The sequence below is a fragment of the Megalobrama amblycephala genome, linkage group LG12 (genome assembly GCF_018812025.1).
Source record: "Megalobrama amblycephala isolate DHTTF-2021 linkage group LG12, ASM1881202v1, whole genome shotgun sequence".
Classification (NCBI taxonomy): domain Eukaryota; kingdom Metazoa; phylum Chordata; class Actinopteri; order Cypriniformes; family Xenocyprididae; genus Megalobrama; species Megalobrama amblycephala.
The window spans coordinates 18945910-18963170 of NC_063055.1; the positions used below are offsets into that span (position 1 = coordinate 18945910).

At 35.6% G+C, this 17261-nt stretch overlaps 1 protein-coding gene across 2 annotated transcripts in view; it reads right to left on the reverse strand.

Annotated features, from left to right (window-relative positions):
* Positions 1–10191: 10191 nt before the first annotated feature.
* The window catches only part of slc23a2 (solute carrier family 23 member 2), a 43937-nt gene continuing 36867 nt past the window's right edge, over positions 10192–17261 (reverse strand). For both annotated transcript variants that reach the window (XM_048209443.1, XM_048209444.1), the window contains 6 exons: positions 15347–15503; positions 14118–14265; positions 13897–14002; positions 12297–12564; positions 12100–12195; positions 10192–11143 (listed from right to left, as the gene is read on the reverse strand). In XM_048209443.1, coding sequence (XP_048065400.1) covers positions 10890–11143; positions 12100–12195; positions 12297–12564; positions 13897–14002; positions 14118–14265; positions 15347–15503 — 1029 coding nt within the window. In that variant the 3' untranslated portion in view covers positions 10192–10889. The remainder of the gene's footprint in view (positions 11144–12099; positions 12196–12296; positions 12565–13896; positions 14003–14117; positions 14266–15346; positions 15504–17261) is intronic.

Sequence of the window (17261 nt, forward strand, 5' to 3'; positions counted from 1 at the left end):
TGTACAAAAGGCCTATTTTATAAAGTTGTGAACTATATAGCTAACTTTTTATTAGTCAAAGTATCCTGAAAAAATCACGTCTCCGCAATGCAAACTAGTTTCAACATTGACAATACCCATTATTAAAGGGTTAGTTCACCTAAAAAATGAAAATTCTGTCATTAATTACTCACCCTCGTGCCGTTTTACAGCCGTAAGACCTTCATTAATCTTCGGAACACAAATTAAGATATTTTAGTTGAAATTCGATGGCTCAGTGAGGCCTGCGTAGCCAGCAATGACATTTCCTCTCTCAAGATCCATTAATGTACTAAAAACATATTTAAATCAGTTCATGTGAGTACAGTGGTTCAATATTAATATTATAAAGCGACGAGAATATTTTTGGTGCGGCAAAAAAAACAAAATAACGACTTATTTAGTGATGGGCTATTTCAAAACACTGCTTCATAAAGCTTTGGAGCACAATGAATCAGCGTATCGAATCATGATTCGGATCGCATGTGAAACCGCCAAACTGCTGAAATCACATGACTTTGGCGCTCCGAACCGCTGATTCGACACACTGATTCATTTGTGCTCCGAAGCTTCTTGAAGCAGTGTTTTGAAATTGGCCATCACTAAATAATTTTTTTTTTTTTTGGCCCACCAAAAATGTTCTTGTCGCTTTATAATATTATTATCGAACCACTGTACTTGCATGAACTGATTTAAATATGTTTTTAGTACCTTTATGGATCTTGAGAGAGGAAATGTCATTGCTATCTATGCAGGCCTCACGGAGCCATCGGATTTCATCAAAAATATCTCAATTTGCGTTCCGAAGATTAACGAAGGTCTTACGGGTCTGGAATGGCATGAGCGTGAGTAATAAATGACAGAATTTTCATTTTTGGGTGAACTAACCCTTTAATTTCTGAAGGATCATGTGACACCCAAGACTAGAGTAATAGCTGCGAAAAAAACAGCGTTGCCATCAGAGAAATGAATTACATTTTAAAATATATTAAAATATTTTAGACTGTAAAAAAGTTTTCACAATATTACTGTTACACCTGCAGTTTGCTTCATTGGTCTATTCAAAGAATAAAACTTTAAGCTGTGGAAAATTTGGTAACAAATGGGTTAATGACACTGAGAGTGGGGATTAGATCATCATGGGTCAGAAAATGAGCAAATGTGAGCTGAGAATGGCTGATATCGTTTTAATCTCTTGTAATTCACTACCCTCTGATCTAGCCATCTGTCCAGAACAAATTTAAAGGGTTAATGAAGCCTTAAAAGCTACAAAGTGTATTGGGAGCTCAGGATTAAAAAGAATTAAAACTAATACGAAGTGAAAAGTGAAACAAATTTAGTTTGTTTCTAAATATTTTCTCTGTGTTTGTATTAAGGTTTTGTCCAGACATTAGACAATGTTGTAGGACTATAATATATTATATAATTTGGTAAATAAACGGTGCTTCCTATATTCATAATGTGCTTCCAGTTGACAACAAATAACCTGGTGTTGTTGACAACATCTGTTTATTTTTTTTTAAATCTCTCTTTGTCCCCTACTCTGACTGCTTTCCTGCATCTATGAACTGAGTGTGCTTAAGTTGTGTGTGACTAATCATGTTAACTCAAGTCTGTTACGGTCAACACACACTGTGCTGATGGAAGAAGCAGAAGTGAAGAACAGATATGTGTCACCTGATATACTTAATGAGTTTTCAAGATCAGACAAAGAGAGAACAACATTTTATTGTCAGTTGTCACCTAAATAGATGGTGATTAATTAAAAAAAATCTTCTCAATCTTTTTTCCCCCATCCTGATACACTTAACTAGTACTAATCATTAATTTTTTTTGGTCAAAAATCTAATATTATATTATTAAAGGTGCAGTAAGTGATTTCTGAGAAACTCTGTTGATTTGAAGTCACCAAAACAAAAACACGCCTACCGAAAAGATCACACCCCTACCTTTATAGCTCCGCCCCCAAATTCACAGACACTATTCAACACAGGCACCTCCCCCCTAATGAATGTATACGTCCCTTACTGCTGATTGGCTACAAGTGTGTTTTGGTGCTTGGTCCGTCTGATCCACTTTCAACAGTGTTGAAGTCTGCACGATTCTGGATAAACTGAGAATCGTGATTGAGATCATGATTTTCCCACGATTCTAAACAGACAACTAAATAAAATAGCACAGTTTGCTAGTGGTTCTGACAAAACATGAATTGCTGCAGTCCATTTAAAAATGTTTAATTAGAATGAATTATTTTAAAAAGATGGTTTGAATGAATGATTCAATGACTCACTCATAAAAGGCTTGTTCGAGATGCATCAGCGCTGCGCAGACCGATCAGCGTATGATCAAAGTACTGTGAGAGCAATTCAAATCATAGAGAGTAGTCTGATCTCCAATCGCTCTGATACTTTGATGTCACACCGATCGGTCTGCGCAGTGCCAATGCATCTCGAACAAACCTAAATACTTTATTTCATTTTAGATGAATATTTGTTTTTGAACAAATCTCTTGAATCAGTGATTTAATGACTCACTCATAAATAATTCCCTTGTTTCATTACTGGATGAATCAGCATTTCTGAACAAATCTCTTGAATCAGTGATTTAATGGCTCACTCAAATACTTCACTTGTTTCATTACTGGGTGAATCAGCATTTTTGAACAAATCTCTTGAATCAGTGATTTAATGGCTCACTCATATTTCACTTGTTTCATTACTGGATGAATCAGCATTTTTGAACAAATCTCTTGAATCAGTGATTTAATGGCTCACTCAAATACTTCACTTGTTTCATTATGAATGAATCAGCGTTTTTGAACAAATCTCTTGAATCAGTGTTTTAATGGCTCACTCAAATACTTCACTTGTTTCATTACTGGATGAATCAGCATTTTTGAACAAATCTCTTGAATCAGTGATTTAATGGCTCACTCATAAATAATTCCCTTGTTTCATTACTGGATGAATCAGCGTTTTTGAACAAATCTCTTGAATCAGTGATTTAATGGCTCACTCAAATACTTCACTTGTTTCATTACTGGATGAATCAGCATTTTTGAACAAATCTCTTGAATCAGTGATTTAATGACTCACTCATAAATAATTCCCTTGTTTCATTACTGGATGAATCAGCATTTTTGAACAAATCTCTTGAATCAGTGATTTAATGGCTCACTCAAATACTTCACTTGTTTTATTATGAATGAATCAGCGTTTTTGAACAAATCTCTTGAATCAGCGATTTTATGGCTCACTCAAATACTTCACTTGTGTCATTATGGATGAATCAGCGTTTTTGAACAAATCTCTTGAATCAGTGATTTAATGGCTCACTCAAATACTTCACTTGTGTCATTATGGATGAATCAGCGTTTTTGAACAAATCTCTTGAATCAGTGATTTAATGACTCACTCATAAATAATTCCCTTGTTTCATTACTGGATGAATCAGCGTTTTTGAACAAATCTCTTGAATCAGTGATTTAATGGCTCACTCAAATACTTCACTTGTTTTATTATGAATGAATCAGCGTTTTTGAACAAATCTCTTGAATCAGCGATTTTATGGCTCACTCAAATACTTCACTTGTGTCATTATGGATGAATCAGCGTTTTTGAACAAATCTCTTGAATCAGTGATTTAATGGCTCACTCATAAATAATTCCCTTGTTTCATTACTGAATGAATCAGCGTTTTTGAACAAATCTCTTGAATCAGTGATTTAATGGCTCACTCAAATACTTCACTTGTTTCATTATGGATGAATCAGCGTTTTTGAACAAATCTCTTGAATCAGTGATTTAATGGCTCACTCAAATACTTCACTTGTTTCATTACTGGATGAATCAGCGTTTTTGAACAAATCTCTTGAATCAGTGATTTAATGGCTCACTCAAATACTTCACTTGTTTTATTATGGATGAATCAGCGTTTTTGAACAAATATCTTGAATCAGTGATTTAATGGCTCACTCAAATACTTCACTTGTTTCATTACTGGATGAATCAGCATTTTTGAACAAATCTCTTGAATCAGTGATTTATTGGCTCACTCATATTTCACTTGTTTCATTACTGGATGAATCAGCATTTTTGAACAAATCTCTTGAATCAGTGATTTAATGGTTCACTCATAAATAATTCCCTGGTTTCATTACTGGATGAATCAGCATTTTTGAACAAATTTCTTGAATCAGTGATTTAATGGCTCACTCAAATACTTCACTTGTTTCATTATGAATGAATCAGCGTTTTTGAACAAATCTCTTGAATCAGTGTTTTAATGGCTCACTCATAAATAATTCCCTTGTTTCATTACTGGATGAATCAGCGTTTTTGAACAAATCTCTTGAATCAGTGATTTAATGGCTCACTCAAATACTTCACTTGTTTCATTACTGGATGAATCAGCATTTTTGAACAAATCTCTTGAATCAGTGATTTAATGACTCACTCATAAATAATTCCCTTGTTTCATTACTGGATGAATCAGCGTTTTTGAACAAATCTCTTGAATCAGTGATTTAATGGCTCACTCAAATACTTCACTTGTTTTATTATGAATGAATCAGCGTTTTTGTACAAATCTCTTGAATCAGCGATTTTATGGCTCACTCAAATACTTCACTTGTGTCATTATGGATGAATCAGCGTTTTTGAACAAATCTCTTGAATCAGTGATTTAATGGCTCACTCAAATACTTCACTTGTTTCATTACTGGATGAATCAGCGTTTTTGAACAAATCTCTTGAATCAGTGATTTAATGGCTCACTCAAATACTTCACTTGTTTCATTATGGATGAATCAGCGTTTTTGAACAAATCTCTTGAATCAGTGATTTAATGGCTCACTCAAATACTTCACTTGTTTCATTACTGGATGAATCAGCATTTTTGAACAAATCTCTTGAATCAGTGATTTATTGGCTCACTCATATTTCACTTGTTTCATTACTGGATGAATCAGCATTTTTGAACAAATCTCTTGAATCAGTGATTTAATGGTTCACTCATAAATAATTCCCTGGTTTCATTACTGGATGAATCAGCATTTTTGAACAAATTTCTTGAATCAGTGATTTAATGGCTCACTCAAATACTTCACTTGTTTCATTATGAATGAATCAGCGTTTTTGAACAAATCTCTTGAATCAGTGTTTTAATGGCTCACTCAAATACTTCACTTGTTTCATTACTGGATGAATCAGCATTTTTGAACAAATCTCTTGAATCAGTGATTTAATGACTCACTCATAAATAATTCCCTTGTTTCATTACTGGATGAATCAGCGTTTTTGAACAAATCTCTTGAATCAGTGATTTAATGGCTCACTCAAATACTTCACTTGTTTTATTATGAATGAATCAGCGTTTTTGAACAAATCTCTTGAATCAGCGATTTTATGGCTCACTCAAATACTTCACTTGTGTCATTATGGATGAATCAGCGTTTTTGAACAAATCTCTTGAATCAGTGATTTAATGGCTCACTCATAAATAATTCCCTTGTTTCATTACTGAATGAATCAGCGTTTTTGAACAAATCTCTTGAATCAGTGATTTAATGGCTCACTCAAATACTTCACTTGTTTCATTACTGGATGAATCAGCGTTTTTGAACAAATCTCTTGAATCAGTGATTTAATGGCTCACTCAAATACTTCACTTGTTTCATTATGAATGAATCAGCGTTTTTGAACAAATCTCTTGAATCAGTGATTTAATGACTCACTCATAAATAATTCCCTTGTTTCATTACTGGATGAATCAGCGTTTTTGAACAAATCTCTTGAATCAGTGATTTAATGGCTCACTCAAATACTTCACTTGTTTTATTATGAATGAATCAGCGTTTTTGAACAAATCTCTTGAATCAGCGATTTTATGGCTCACTCAAATACTTCACTTGTGTCATTATGGATGAATCAGCGTTTTTGAACAAATCTCTTGAATCAGTGATTTAATGGCTCACTCATAAATAATTCCCTTGTTTCATTACTGAATGAATCAGCGTTTTTGAACAAATCTCTTGAATCAGTGATTTAATGGCTCACTCAAATACTTCACTTGTTTCATTATGGATGAATCAGCGTTTTTGAACAAATCTCTTGAATCAGTGATTTAATGGCTCACTCAAATACTTCACTTGTTTCATTACTGGATGAATCAGCGTTTTTGAACAAATCTCTTGAATCAGTGATTTAATGGCTCACAAATACTTCACTTGTTTCATTATGGATGAATCAGCGTTTTTGAACAAATCTCTTGAATCAGTGATTTAATGGCTCACTCAAATACTTCACTTGTTTCATTACTGGATGAATCAGCATTTTTGAACAAATCTCTTGAATCAGTGATTTAATGGCTCACTCAAATACTTCACTTGTTTTATTATGGATGAATCAGCATTTTTGAACAAATCTCTTGAATCGGTGATTTAATGGCTCACTCAAATACTTCACTTGTTTCATTACTGAATGAATCAGCGTTTTTTAACAAATCTCTTGAATCAGTGATTTAATGGCTCACTCATAAATAATTCCCTTGTTTCATTACTGGATGAATCAGCGTTTTTGAACAAGCAGTGAAGCAGTGATTCAACTTGAAGCAGTGATTCAATGACAAAATACATGTTTTTAACAGTCACTTGTCGCCACCTACTGGTGTAACAATGTAATGATACAATCATTACTTGAAGTGGGATCTGCTAGTACCTGTAGACATCAGTGTTTATCCAAACTATACACTTTTATCCCAGTACTTCTGTGATAATTTGAATTATTGCAAGAGAGAAATAATGATACTGTGTAGCTGAAAATATTACATGACAGCTCTCATGGTTTAATAGACACGATTCATTTTTACTTCGATTGTAAGATTATGTGGGTGTTTGAATCAAGATCGCGATCTTTTAATGATTAAATCGTGCAACCACACAGCAATATTAATAGTTCCTTTTTTTTCCCCCACACACATAAGGACTCATTATACATACAAACAAATGCACTCAAATAAAAAAAGACAAAAGACATTATGATTTGTTCAGAAACATCTTATTAAATATCTTTAGGAAGATGGAACAAAACAATTTCTGCTGTTTCTACTAACAGGAGTTGCAATGGCTGGTCCAAGAATAGAGCACATTCTGCACTTAATATATATATTCTTATATTTATAATAGTCTCAAAGCATTGCACCTCTTTCTAAATCTATTAACATGAACAGGAAGTAATGTTAGAAAAATACAATATGAAAACAGTCTAGTTAACAAAAATATTCAATCAAACTACAGATTTAAAAACAAAAAACAACAACAACAACGAAGAATTTGTTGTACTCTTAAATAATAATGTAACAAATTGGTGCGCTTTGCAGCATGATGATTTAAGATTAAATGCATTTTTTCCAAACATCTTTTATTTTTTGTCTGTAAAAACAAAATGATGTATATATATGTAAAAAAAAAATCAAAAAAAAAAAAAAAAAATCAATAAAACATTAAAAAGATATTACTGTTGATATAGACCAAGTATATTCTTCAGATATACCCCTTCAAAATAATTGAAGGGTTATTTTTCTTCTAATCACATGCCACCATGTTATTAAGACCCATTACAACCTTTAAATCTCAGTGGATACTGGGATTCATCACAACTGCTTGTGTTACCAAAATATTCTCATATCAAAATCATATGTAGCATCAATATTAAGTGCTAATAATAATAATAACAACAATAATAATAATAATAATAATAATAATAGTGAATATTGGCCAAAGACAGATGTTAAAATTTATTTATTTATATATATATATAAAATCCTCATCACTGGACAAATAAGTATGTATGTCATTGCCATAGAAACTTTTACGATTAACAGATAAACAGTACAGGATGTAAAAGGTCTTCATAAGTGGTCATATTCTGTTTTCAATAACAATACAATAAACTATTTAAGGATGAAATAGTTTGGAGATGAGAACTGACACCACTGCAAGCACTATCGGTGTGAACAGAAGGGGCTTTAGAGGCAAACTGCACACTTTCTCAGTTGCATTTACTTTGGATTCTCAGACAATCATTACACCACACTTCAGAGTGCTAAATGTTTTAAAATAAAATCTTTTAGGAACAAAAAGTGCTATAGTAATGGATACCTTATGACATACGGTATGTTGTATGTTTTAACATAATTTGGATTGTAAATCTTATTCTACTCAATTACTGCAACACTCCGTTCCAAGTGTTCACTAATCAATAAGTAATTTATTATCGCCTTTTATAAAGCACTCAGATCTGGCTTTCAGGTCCCAAATACTGTCACTTAAATACTCTCAAACAAGTTAAAACACTCTGTGATAATGCACAGAACGTTTAAAAAACATAAGGCTGAAAACAAAGTAACAGTTGTAACATTGTTACCAAGTGAAATGGTCCTTGCATAATTAGGGTTTTCGGGTTAAAACAAAGTGACAAAAGAAAATCTAACAAACCGCCATCAGATCAGAAGGCTGTATTACAGATCAGCTAGAGTGAGAGACAGAGAGAGAAAACTCAAACATGTTAGTTGGAATGAAGCACTGAGGAAGCACCAGTTATGTTGTAAATATTCAGACTGTGGTAATATAAAACAGCAATTTCTTTCTGCACCAAGCCGAGCAGCTGCAACACGCACAACTTCAGCAGATCAAAATCAAACATTTAGAAAGGAGAGATATTTATCCCATTTCCTACTTTCAATCTTACAGGCAGCAAAGGATAAAGTAGATAGTAGACGTAGTACATATAAATAAATAAATTACACACCAACAAAAGAAACTCTGCATCTGAAGTAGATACAGTATGAGATGGCAAGCCTCTGATACAGATACAACCATCAGATGGAGCTCTAAGTGAGGATATCACAGAGGTGAAAGCACAACTGCACACTATTAAATCAAGTAAGGCTCTTTCATGACCCCTGATGTCAACAGTCACGACATCAGAGTCTCCAAAATTGCAGATGCTCAAAAATGGGTTTCAGTCGTTTAACAATAACTGATAGTGTACATTTAAAGACTTTTTGTATTGTTGGCTATATGTTACTGTAAAGATTATAAAAATGTCTGTAAACCAAAAATGAGAAACATCAACTTTATAGTTACAACTAAACAGTAATGAATAGCAATTACTGTGATAATGCAGTATAAAGGCCAATTTGACAAACGGCGACCAAAGACGTTCAATGGGGTAACACACGGATCCGTCAAAAGCCGCCGATGTGTCATTGGTCGGTGTCTGTCGGTGCAGTGCGAATTGGCCTTAAAGGGATAGTTCGCCCAAAAATGAAAATTCTTGCATCATTTACTCACCCTCAGGTTGTTCCAAAACTGTTTGAGTTTCTTTCTTCTGCTGAACACAAAAGAACCAAACAGTTGATTTCCATAGTATGGAGAAAAGAAAGAAAGAAAAAAAAAATACTATGGCAGTCAATGGGGTTGGTCCATCAACTGTTTGGTTACCGACAGTCAAAATGATGACAGAATGATGACAGAATTTTCATTTTTTGGTGGACTAACCCTTTAATAGGATCTATACAGTTGCAGCGCCTGTCAATAGATGCCAACTAAATGCCCATCGCCGCCCTTCCTTTGTGCCCAAAAACAACCACATCTGCAGTGCTTGTGGGGTCTACATTATTAAACCACATTCACTTGAACAGCAGTGAGCAAGTGCCACCTATAATCAAACAAATGACAGACCAAAAATGTGGCGCCCAAAGGAGGGCTCAATAGATTCTGACAAAAAATCTTTTCCCCACCATTTTTCAATGGGACTGCCTGAGTGCAACCATCAAGTTTTTCCATTCCAGTCTTCCTTCTTTTGCAAACCACGCACTGATACATTCGTCTTTCGCGTCATTTTACCTACTGCATAGCTAGTGTACGCCTCTGAAACTTGCAATCACTACAATTTCGAGGTGGCAAAAAACAGTACTTATAACTGGTGATAAGAAAAGCCCCCTTCAACATTAACTATTTAACAAAACAGCAGCTAACTAACCACATAAATGACATGGCTAAAACAAATTTGTATGACTGAATCATTTTCCTTACATTTAAGGCATTGGGACTTAAATTTCATTTCAATTTAAGTACTTGCGCGTTTGGAAGCAAGACTCGGACACTGGAAGTTAAATTAGGAACAAGCAAACTACATTTTGTGCGTTAATTCAAGCAGTGCAATTCGAACATAAAGCACAATAACCTTGCATCACTAAGTAAACCTTAACGATCCGCTCGCTTTAACGGGATCCAGGACTGTGTCATGCATAAAGCGAGTATGGACATGTTCGTGTGTGTTGTGAATGTGAAGGTGTGTGACAGTGGCCACCGCGTGCACGCAGGCACTCATTAGTACGTCGTTTATTTTCAAACACATCCAATTATCTACATACTGATGCTTGGTGTAGACGGAGCGGTTCAGGTCAGCCAAAAAAAAGGAACACTGATATTGGAAATTCGGTAGGTTTTATAAAGTGATTTTCCATCTATCAAGTCTCTGTTGTCATATCCTCCCACACAGAAAGAGATGAACAAGTACATCCTGCATTGCATCCACTCGCTGTTGTCATGGAGACACCTTCAGATCAGCTCCCGAGCTGCTGCGCTGTCAGAGTTTTCAGCAGCCGTATTAACATATAAGAAACCAACTTTAGTGTTGATGACAAACTTGATGAGTGGATCAAAAAGGATAGAGTTTTTAAAGGATTGTGGGATGAAAAAAGTTTATAGATGGCTGTTTATTAAGGGACTGGATCGCAGATTTCACTGACTGGGTGGAATGAAGCCTTGTGACAACCATCTATGACAAACATACCAGTGCTAAACACTATACCCCACTTTCTCCCAGTTCTGGCTTTGTTGGCATTTCGTCCTCTCTCCTGGCATGGCATTCATGGCAGCCATGGGTGAAGATGCCCCATTGGTAGCCAGCGAAAGTGGGGCTGATCGGGAGGTACTTGAAAATGCGATGGCGCCGCAGGAAATCCATACCAAACGGAAGGTCGTAAGACTCCATTCTCTCCCGTTTAGATACGCTGTTTCCACGGTTCATCTTACGGATGCCCCTTTCCTCCGGGGTGCCTGGGATAATATAGAAATAGAATTAACTAAAACATAACCAACAAGAGAAAAAAAAAAAGTTTAGAATTGTAAAATGGCTTTGTGCTGTTTTCAAATCGCAAAGGCTGCGATTTAATTCATTAATGTATTGTGTGTTTTAGAATGAAACATGGCACTGCATTCTTCTTCTCAAAATTGTAACGGGAAGTAAACTTGTCAACAGAAGAGAAGCTTTTCTGCCAAAATAAAAGCTTGATGGTATAATGTGAAAATGAAGAAATTAGAAAGGGATAAATATTAGTATTGCATTATAAAGTGTTGTATAATTAAAAAAAGTACTATATTGTAACTTTACAGTTTAACTATTTGGCCAAATTGTGCAGCTCAATTTTTTTTTTTTTTAGAAAAAAATTTGCAATTTGTTTTTTCTCCAAATCATGCAGCTCTACTTTATATAGTACTATAGAAGTCTTAACATTAATATTTCAACATTAAGTGGTGATTAAACAGAGCAAATAACACACACAAAAAAAGTCCTCACAATGCATTAAAAATCTGCATACAGCTTTTGCATTCCCAGGTCAGTTCTGAACCAGCGGTATTTACAAGCTTATAAAACATTCATAACTTAAAATTTCAACTAAAACCATATTGTATCTGATAAAAAAAACGATGTAAATTAGCAAATATTTGAATGTTTTTAAAAATGCCATGTTATTACCTTGTTATTACAATGTTATTGCAATGTTATTACAATGTTACCACATTAACCACCATTTGTTAATAAAAAGAAAATGAGAAATTGTTTGAGGTTTCAAATTATACATGAACTACAGCATAGTTTCATTATTTTCAAGGATGAGAGCTACTAAATGACACGAATTTGCACCAAAAATTGATTGGACACAGACTAAAACCAAACAGAGCTTTAGACAAACATTTTTTTATTGTGAGTGTATTATGAGATTTGCACCTACCAGGAATAGTATTATCCAGCACAAACGCCACAGAACCTCCTACAAACATGGCAGTTGTAAGCAGAACGTTCAGCACCTGATCTATCTGCACTATACCTATGATGGAAGAAAAAATAAGGATGCACACTTTGTTCCTCAAGACGCAAATGTAACCGTTTCCCATCAAAGTATGTATGTATTTGTGTTTGTGCCTCTACCAGTGACTAGGGGGTTTTCTTTGAGGTAGCTGGGCAGGACCAGGCCGAAGAAGATGGAGAAGCCAAGGACAAACAGGTTGCGGGACGAGTTGAGATCCACAAACTGCAGGTTGGAAAGGCCAACGGCGGTGATCATGCCGAATAACGTGCAGAACAGCGCTCCCAGAACTGGGTCCGGCAATGATGCGAATAGAGCACTGAATTTTCCCACCATTCCTAGTAGTAGCATCAGTGCTGCACCATACTGAATAACCCGCCTGCTGCCCACCTACACAATAAAACACAGAGAGTGAAGAAAGCCCACAATTTATTTTCATTTAATGCTAATGTTGCGATTCTCTTCATGTAGGCCTTCTAAGTTTTATACATTAAGGTTAGGATTTGAAAGCAATGGATGTCAGTGGATCATGCTATGGTTAAAGGATCTCAATAAAATCAGGTCTTAAAGATTCTTTTCTGAGCAGTTTGATATCAGTGACTTATAAATTATGACAATCACACAAATGACACAACAGTTATTTACACAGTAATATATAGTAACAACTGAGAATCTGTTAAATGATAAACTGTCAACTAAAATATACACTACCATTCAAAAGTTTGGCGTGGGTAAGATTTTTTTTTTAGTTTTTTTTTGTTTTGAATGTCTCTGATGCTCACCAAGGAAGTATTTATTTGATCACAAATACAGTCAAAACAGTAATATTTGAACATATCTGAAATATTACAATTTAAAATAAGTGTTTCTATTTTAATATATTTTAAAATGTAATTTATTCCTGTGTAAAGCTGAATTTTCAGCATCATTACTCCAGTCCTTGCTGTCACATGATCCTTCAGAAATCATTCTTATATGCTGATTTGCTGCTCAAGAATTTTTTTTATTTTATTATTATTGTCAATGTTGAACAGAGTCGCACTGCTTAATACTTTTGTGGAAACTGTGATACATTTTTTTCAGGATTCTTTGATGAATATAAAATTTCAAAAGAACAGCATTTATTTGAAATAGAAATCTTTTGTAACATTATACATCTTGTCACTGTCTTTTTTGTCAATTTAATGCATCCTTAAAGAACAAAAGTATTAATTTCTTTAGAAAAAAAAATAAAAATCTTAATGACCCCAAATTATGAATGGTAGTGTCCACGAACAAGATGATATTTAGTTTAATTCCCAAACTGCAGTGATTAATGCGTCATCACAGCAATTCTAAATGCAACTGTAATACTAAAATTATTAAAATCAAAGTAATGGGCTTATTAGTAGTAGTAGGGTGTGTAATAAATAGTTCCTGTGGGAACGGCCCTGTGGGAGTACATAACAGGTCAGAGCTTATTTCTTTAATGAAGTTCGCTGGCAACTTGAACAGCTCTCTTCAGCATTTAAGGTCTTGATGATCCACTGCAGTCACCGAGGGCCAGTCTAACACATGCTGCTATGTGCTGTGTGCCACATGGGCTGTTCTATGTATGTGCTTTTACCATCCAGCTCCTTGAAGCCAAGCATTGTTGATGAATTAACTGATATTTGTGTTTCCTTCATTGTAAGTAAATGCACAAAAGAAATATAAGAGAGGGTAAATCGGAAAAGATCCTACTTTTGTGATGCCCAGCACTCCAATGTTTGGGCTAGAAGATGTGGAGCCATTTCCTGTCCCAAAAACGCCGTCGAGGACACAGGAAATGCCCTCCATAAAGATCCCTCTGGGGAAAAAGAGATTCCATTATGGGAATGTGGAGCGAATTAAATTAGCACATGCTAGATGTCTTATCAGGTTTTTTTTTTATAATCACACGCTCCTGTGTCTTTGTGTTGTACCTGTTAATGGCATGTACAGGTGGAGGAGGGGCACAGGAGAGACGGGCACAGGCGTAATAGTCTCCAATGGACTCTATGATACTGGCAACCACAGCACTCAGCATCCCAATCACCCCTGCTGCTGACACTGTGGGCAACCCCCATTGGACTAGAACACACAAACAGTCATATATATTAGTATACAGAAATATTCTGAGTGTAATTGTAAGAACGGATGGTTGCTCATATATAACACAGAAGCTTATCTCCAAAACCTAGTGAGCTGCCTACATAGGCAGCATTCTAAATGTCATGGAGCAATCTACATAGTGAACAACTCCACATGCCACACTGGCTCGATTAACAAATGACTTCAATAGAAGTTGGCGTTAGCATGTTGCTACGTTAACAGCATACTTTAACACAAAAGTAAATAGAAAACACAAATATTGCATAAAACAACATTTTTATTTTACACTAACACTGTGTCTACACCAGACACGAGCGGCAACTAAAGACAATAGAAAGCATTATAAATCAGTGATATTGTCTACATTGGATGTGGCACGACGTGAGCGACAAATCTCCAACAGTAAACCGATGCCTTGTTCTATTTATAGGCAGGAACACACCAAGTGAAGTTGGCTGAAGTTGGTCCTCGTCTGCTTTTTTTCGGCCGATTCGACATGTTGAATTGGCGTCGGAGCTCGTCAGTCCTGTCTGATCATTCTGATTGGCTGTTCATATACTGCCATCTGCTGGTTTGGAAAGGCATTCCATCTCACGCAGGCGCAGAGCGGACGTGCTACTTGGCCGTCGGCTGTTGAGTGTTGGTTCGGTGTGTCAGGCCAACTTTGGACACAGACGCTGCCGACGTGAGCCAACCTCGCAGTCTGCTTTCATCGCCACTAGTTCGTCAGCATCGGCTTGGTGTGTTCTGGCCTTATGACGTACTGACACAAAGGACAAATGCTGTGCAATGGATGCTTTGTTGCGTCCGGTGTGGCTTTTAGCTGATGCGACATGAGCGACAACGTTCGCGTCCAGTGTAGAGAGAGAAGGTGTAATCATTTTTATTGACAATTTTCAGTATTGAAGGAAATCATTTTCCTGCCCGCTATCTTTTCTTCTTTATCTATTTTTTTCACCCAGCTTACAGCGTATTATAGGATTGTCTTTACCATAAAGGATACATGTGAGGCTGCCTTATAATTTCCCTTGTAAAAAAGCAGCTAACAACAAACACTTACATGGGTAGGGTATCTTAAACCAGGGAGCGGCTGCCAGGATGCCCTGTCGAGCATCTGTTCGGGCGTAGAACCCATATTTGTCCTTCTCAGGAGGAAACACGTCAGTCACCGTGAAGATGAAACACAGAAACCATGACACAAGGATAGCCATGATGATCTACAGAGAGATAGAAAGAGAGAGAAACCCAACAACTTAAAGGTGCCATCGAATGAAAAATTGAATTTACCTCGGCATAGTTGAATAACAAGAGTTCAGTACATGGAAAAGACATAGACTGAGTTTCAAACACCATTGTTTCCTTCTTCTTATTTAAATCTCATTTGTTTAAAAGACCTCCGAAGAACAGACGAATCTCAACATAACACCGACTGTTACATAACAGTCGGGGTGTACGCCCCCAATATTTGCATATGCCAGCCCATGATCAAGGCATTAGACAAGGGCAAAATGTCTGGATGTGCACAGCTGAATCATCAGACTAGGTAAGCAAGCAAGGACAATAGCAAAAAATGGCAGATGGAGCGATAATAACTGACATGATCCATGATATCATGATATTTTTAGTGATATTTTTAAAATGTCTTTCTAAAGGTTTCGTTAGCATGTTGCTAATTTACTGTTAAATGTGGTTAAAGTTACCATCATTTCTTACTGTATTCACGGAGACAAGAGCCATCGCTATTTTCATTTTTTAAACACTTGCAGTCTGTATAATTCATAAACACAACTTCATTCTTAATAAATCTCTCCAACAGTGTGTAATGTTAGTTTTAGCCACGGAGCACAGCCTCAAACTCATTCAGAATCAAATGTAAACATCCAAATAAATACTATACTCACAGGAATCGATGCATGCATGCAGCATGAATGACGAACACTTTGTAAAGATCCATTTTGAGGGTTATATTAGCTGTGTGAACTTTGTTTATGCTGGTTAAGGGGCTGCGCACTGAATTGGTGCATATATAATTATGGCTCAAAATAGGCAGTTAAAAAAAATTTATAAAAAAAAAATCTATGGGGTATTTTGAGCTGAAACTTCACAGACACGTTCAAGGGACACCTTAGACTTATGTTACATGTTGTTAAAACTGGTTCTAGGGCACCTTTAAAAAAAAACAAAAAAAACTCAAGCTTAATTCTGATGAGTAAGCCAGACTGCTGAACACAAAGCCAGACATGTTATCCAACCTCCTTCACTAACCTTCACACCAGCAGACAACACTGCAATGACAAATCATTGTCAAGGATCAATTTGTGTATTTTGGCTTGCCTCTATCTGCAACCCACGCTCACTTTCATTGCCATGTCATTGTCTGCTGTGCTTCTATTTAAAAACCCAGGCCAAAAAGACCCCATCTCTGAAACAGCAGGGTAATTATGGCTGTCATCAGAGCTAACGGCGGATTACGAGCTGTGCCAAGACTCTGAAAGTGCCAACTCACGCTACTGGGATCTGGAGACACCAGACTACTAATGATCATGATAATTCCACTCATGGGAAATGTGGATCATTTTGGAAATAAAAGATGCAATACATATATTCTTGAGATCTGGATCAAAACATGTCCCAAAAAAAGACCTGCCAATACATTAAAGAAAGCAACATTTGCACAGTAAAAATGATTTTGAGATGATCACTTGAACATACACAATAAAAACAACAATAATAAAAATAATAAAAACAGGGAATATTGTAATCTAATTTTAGCTGTGAACAGTACCATTACATATCACAATTTAAAATAATTGATTTCTATTTTTAATAAATGTAAAAATGTAATTTATTCCTCTGATGGTAAAGCTGAATTTTCAGCATCATTACTCCAGTCTTTAGTGTCACATGATCCTTCAGAAATCATTCTAATATGCTAATTTGACACTCAAAAAACATTTATTATTATTATTATTATT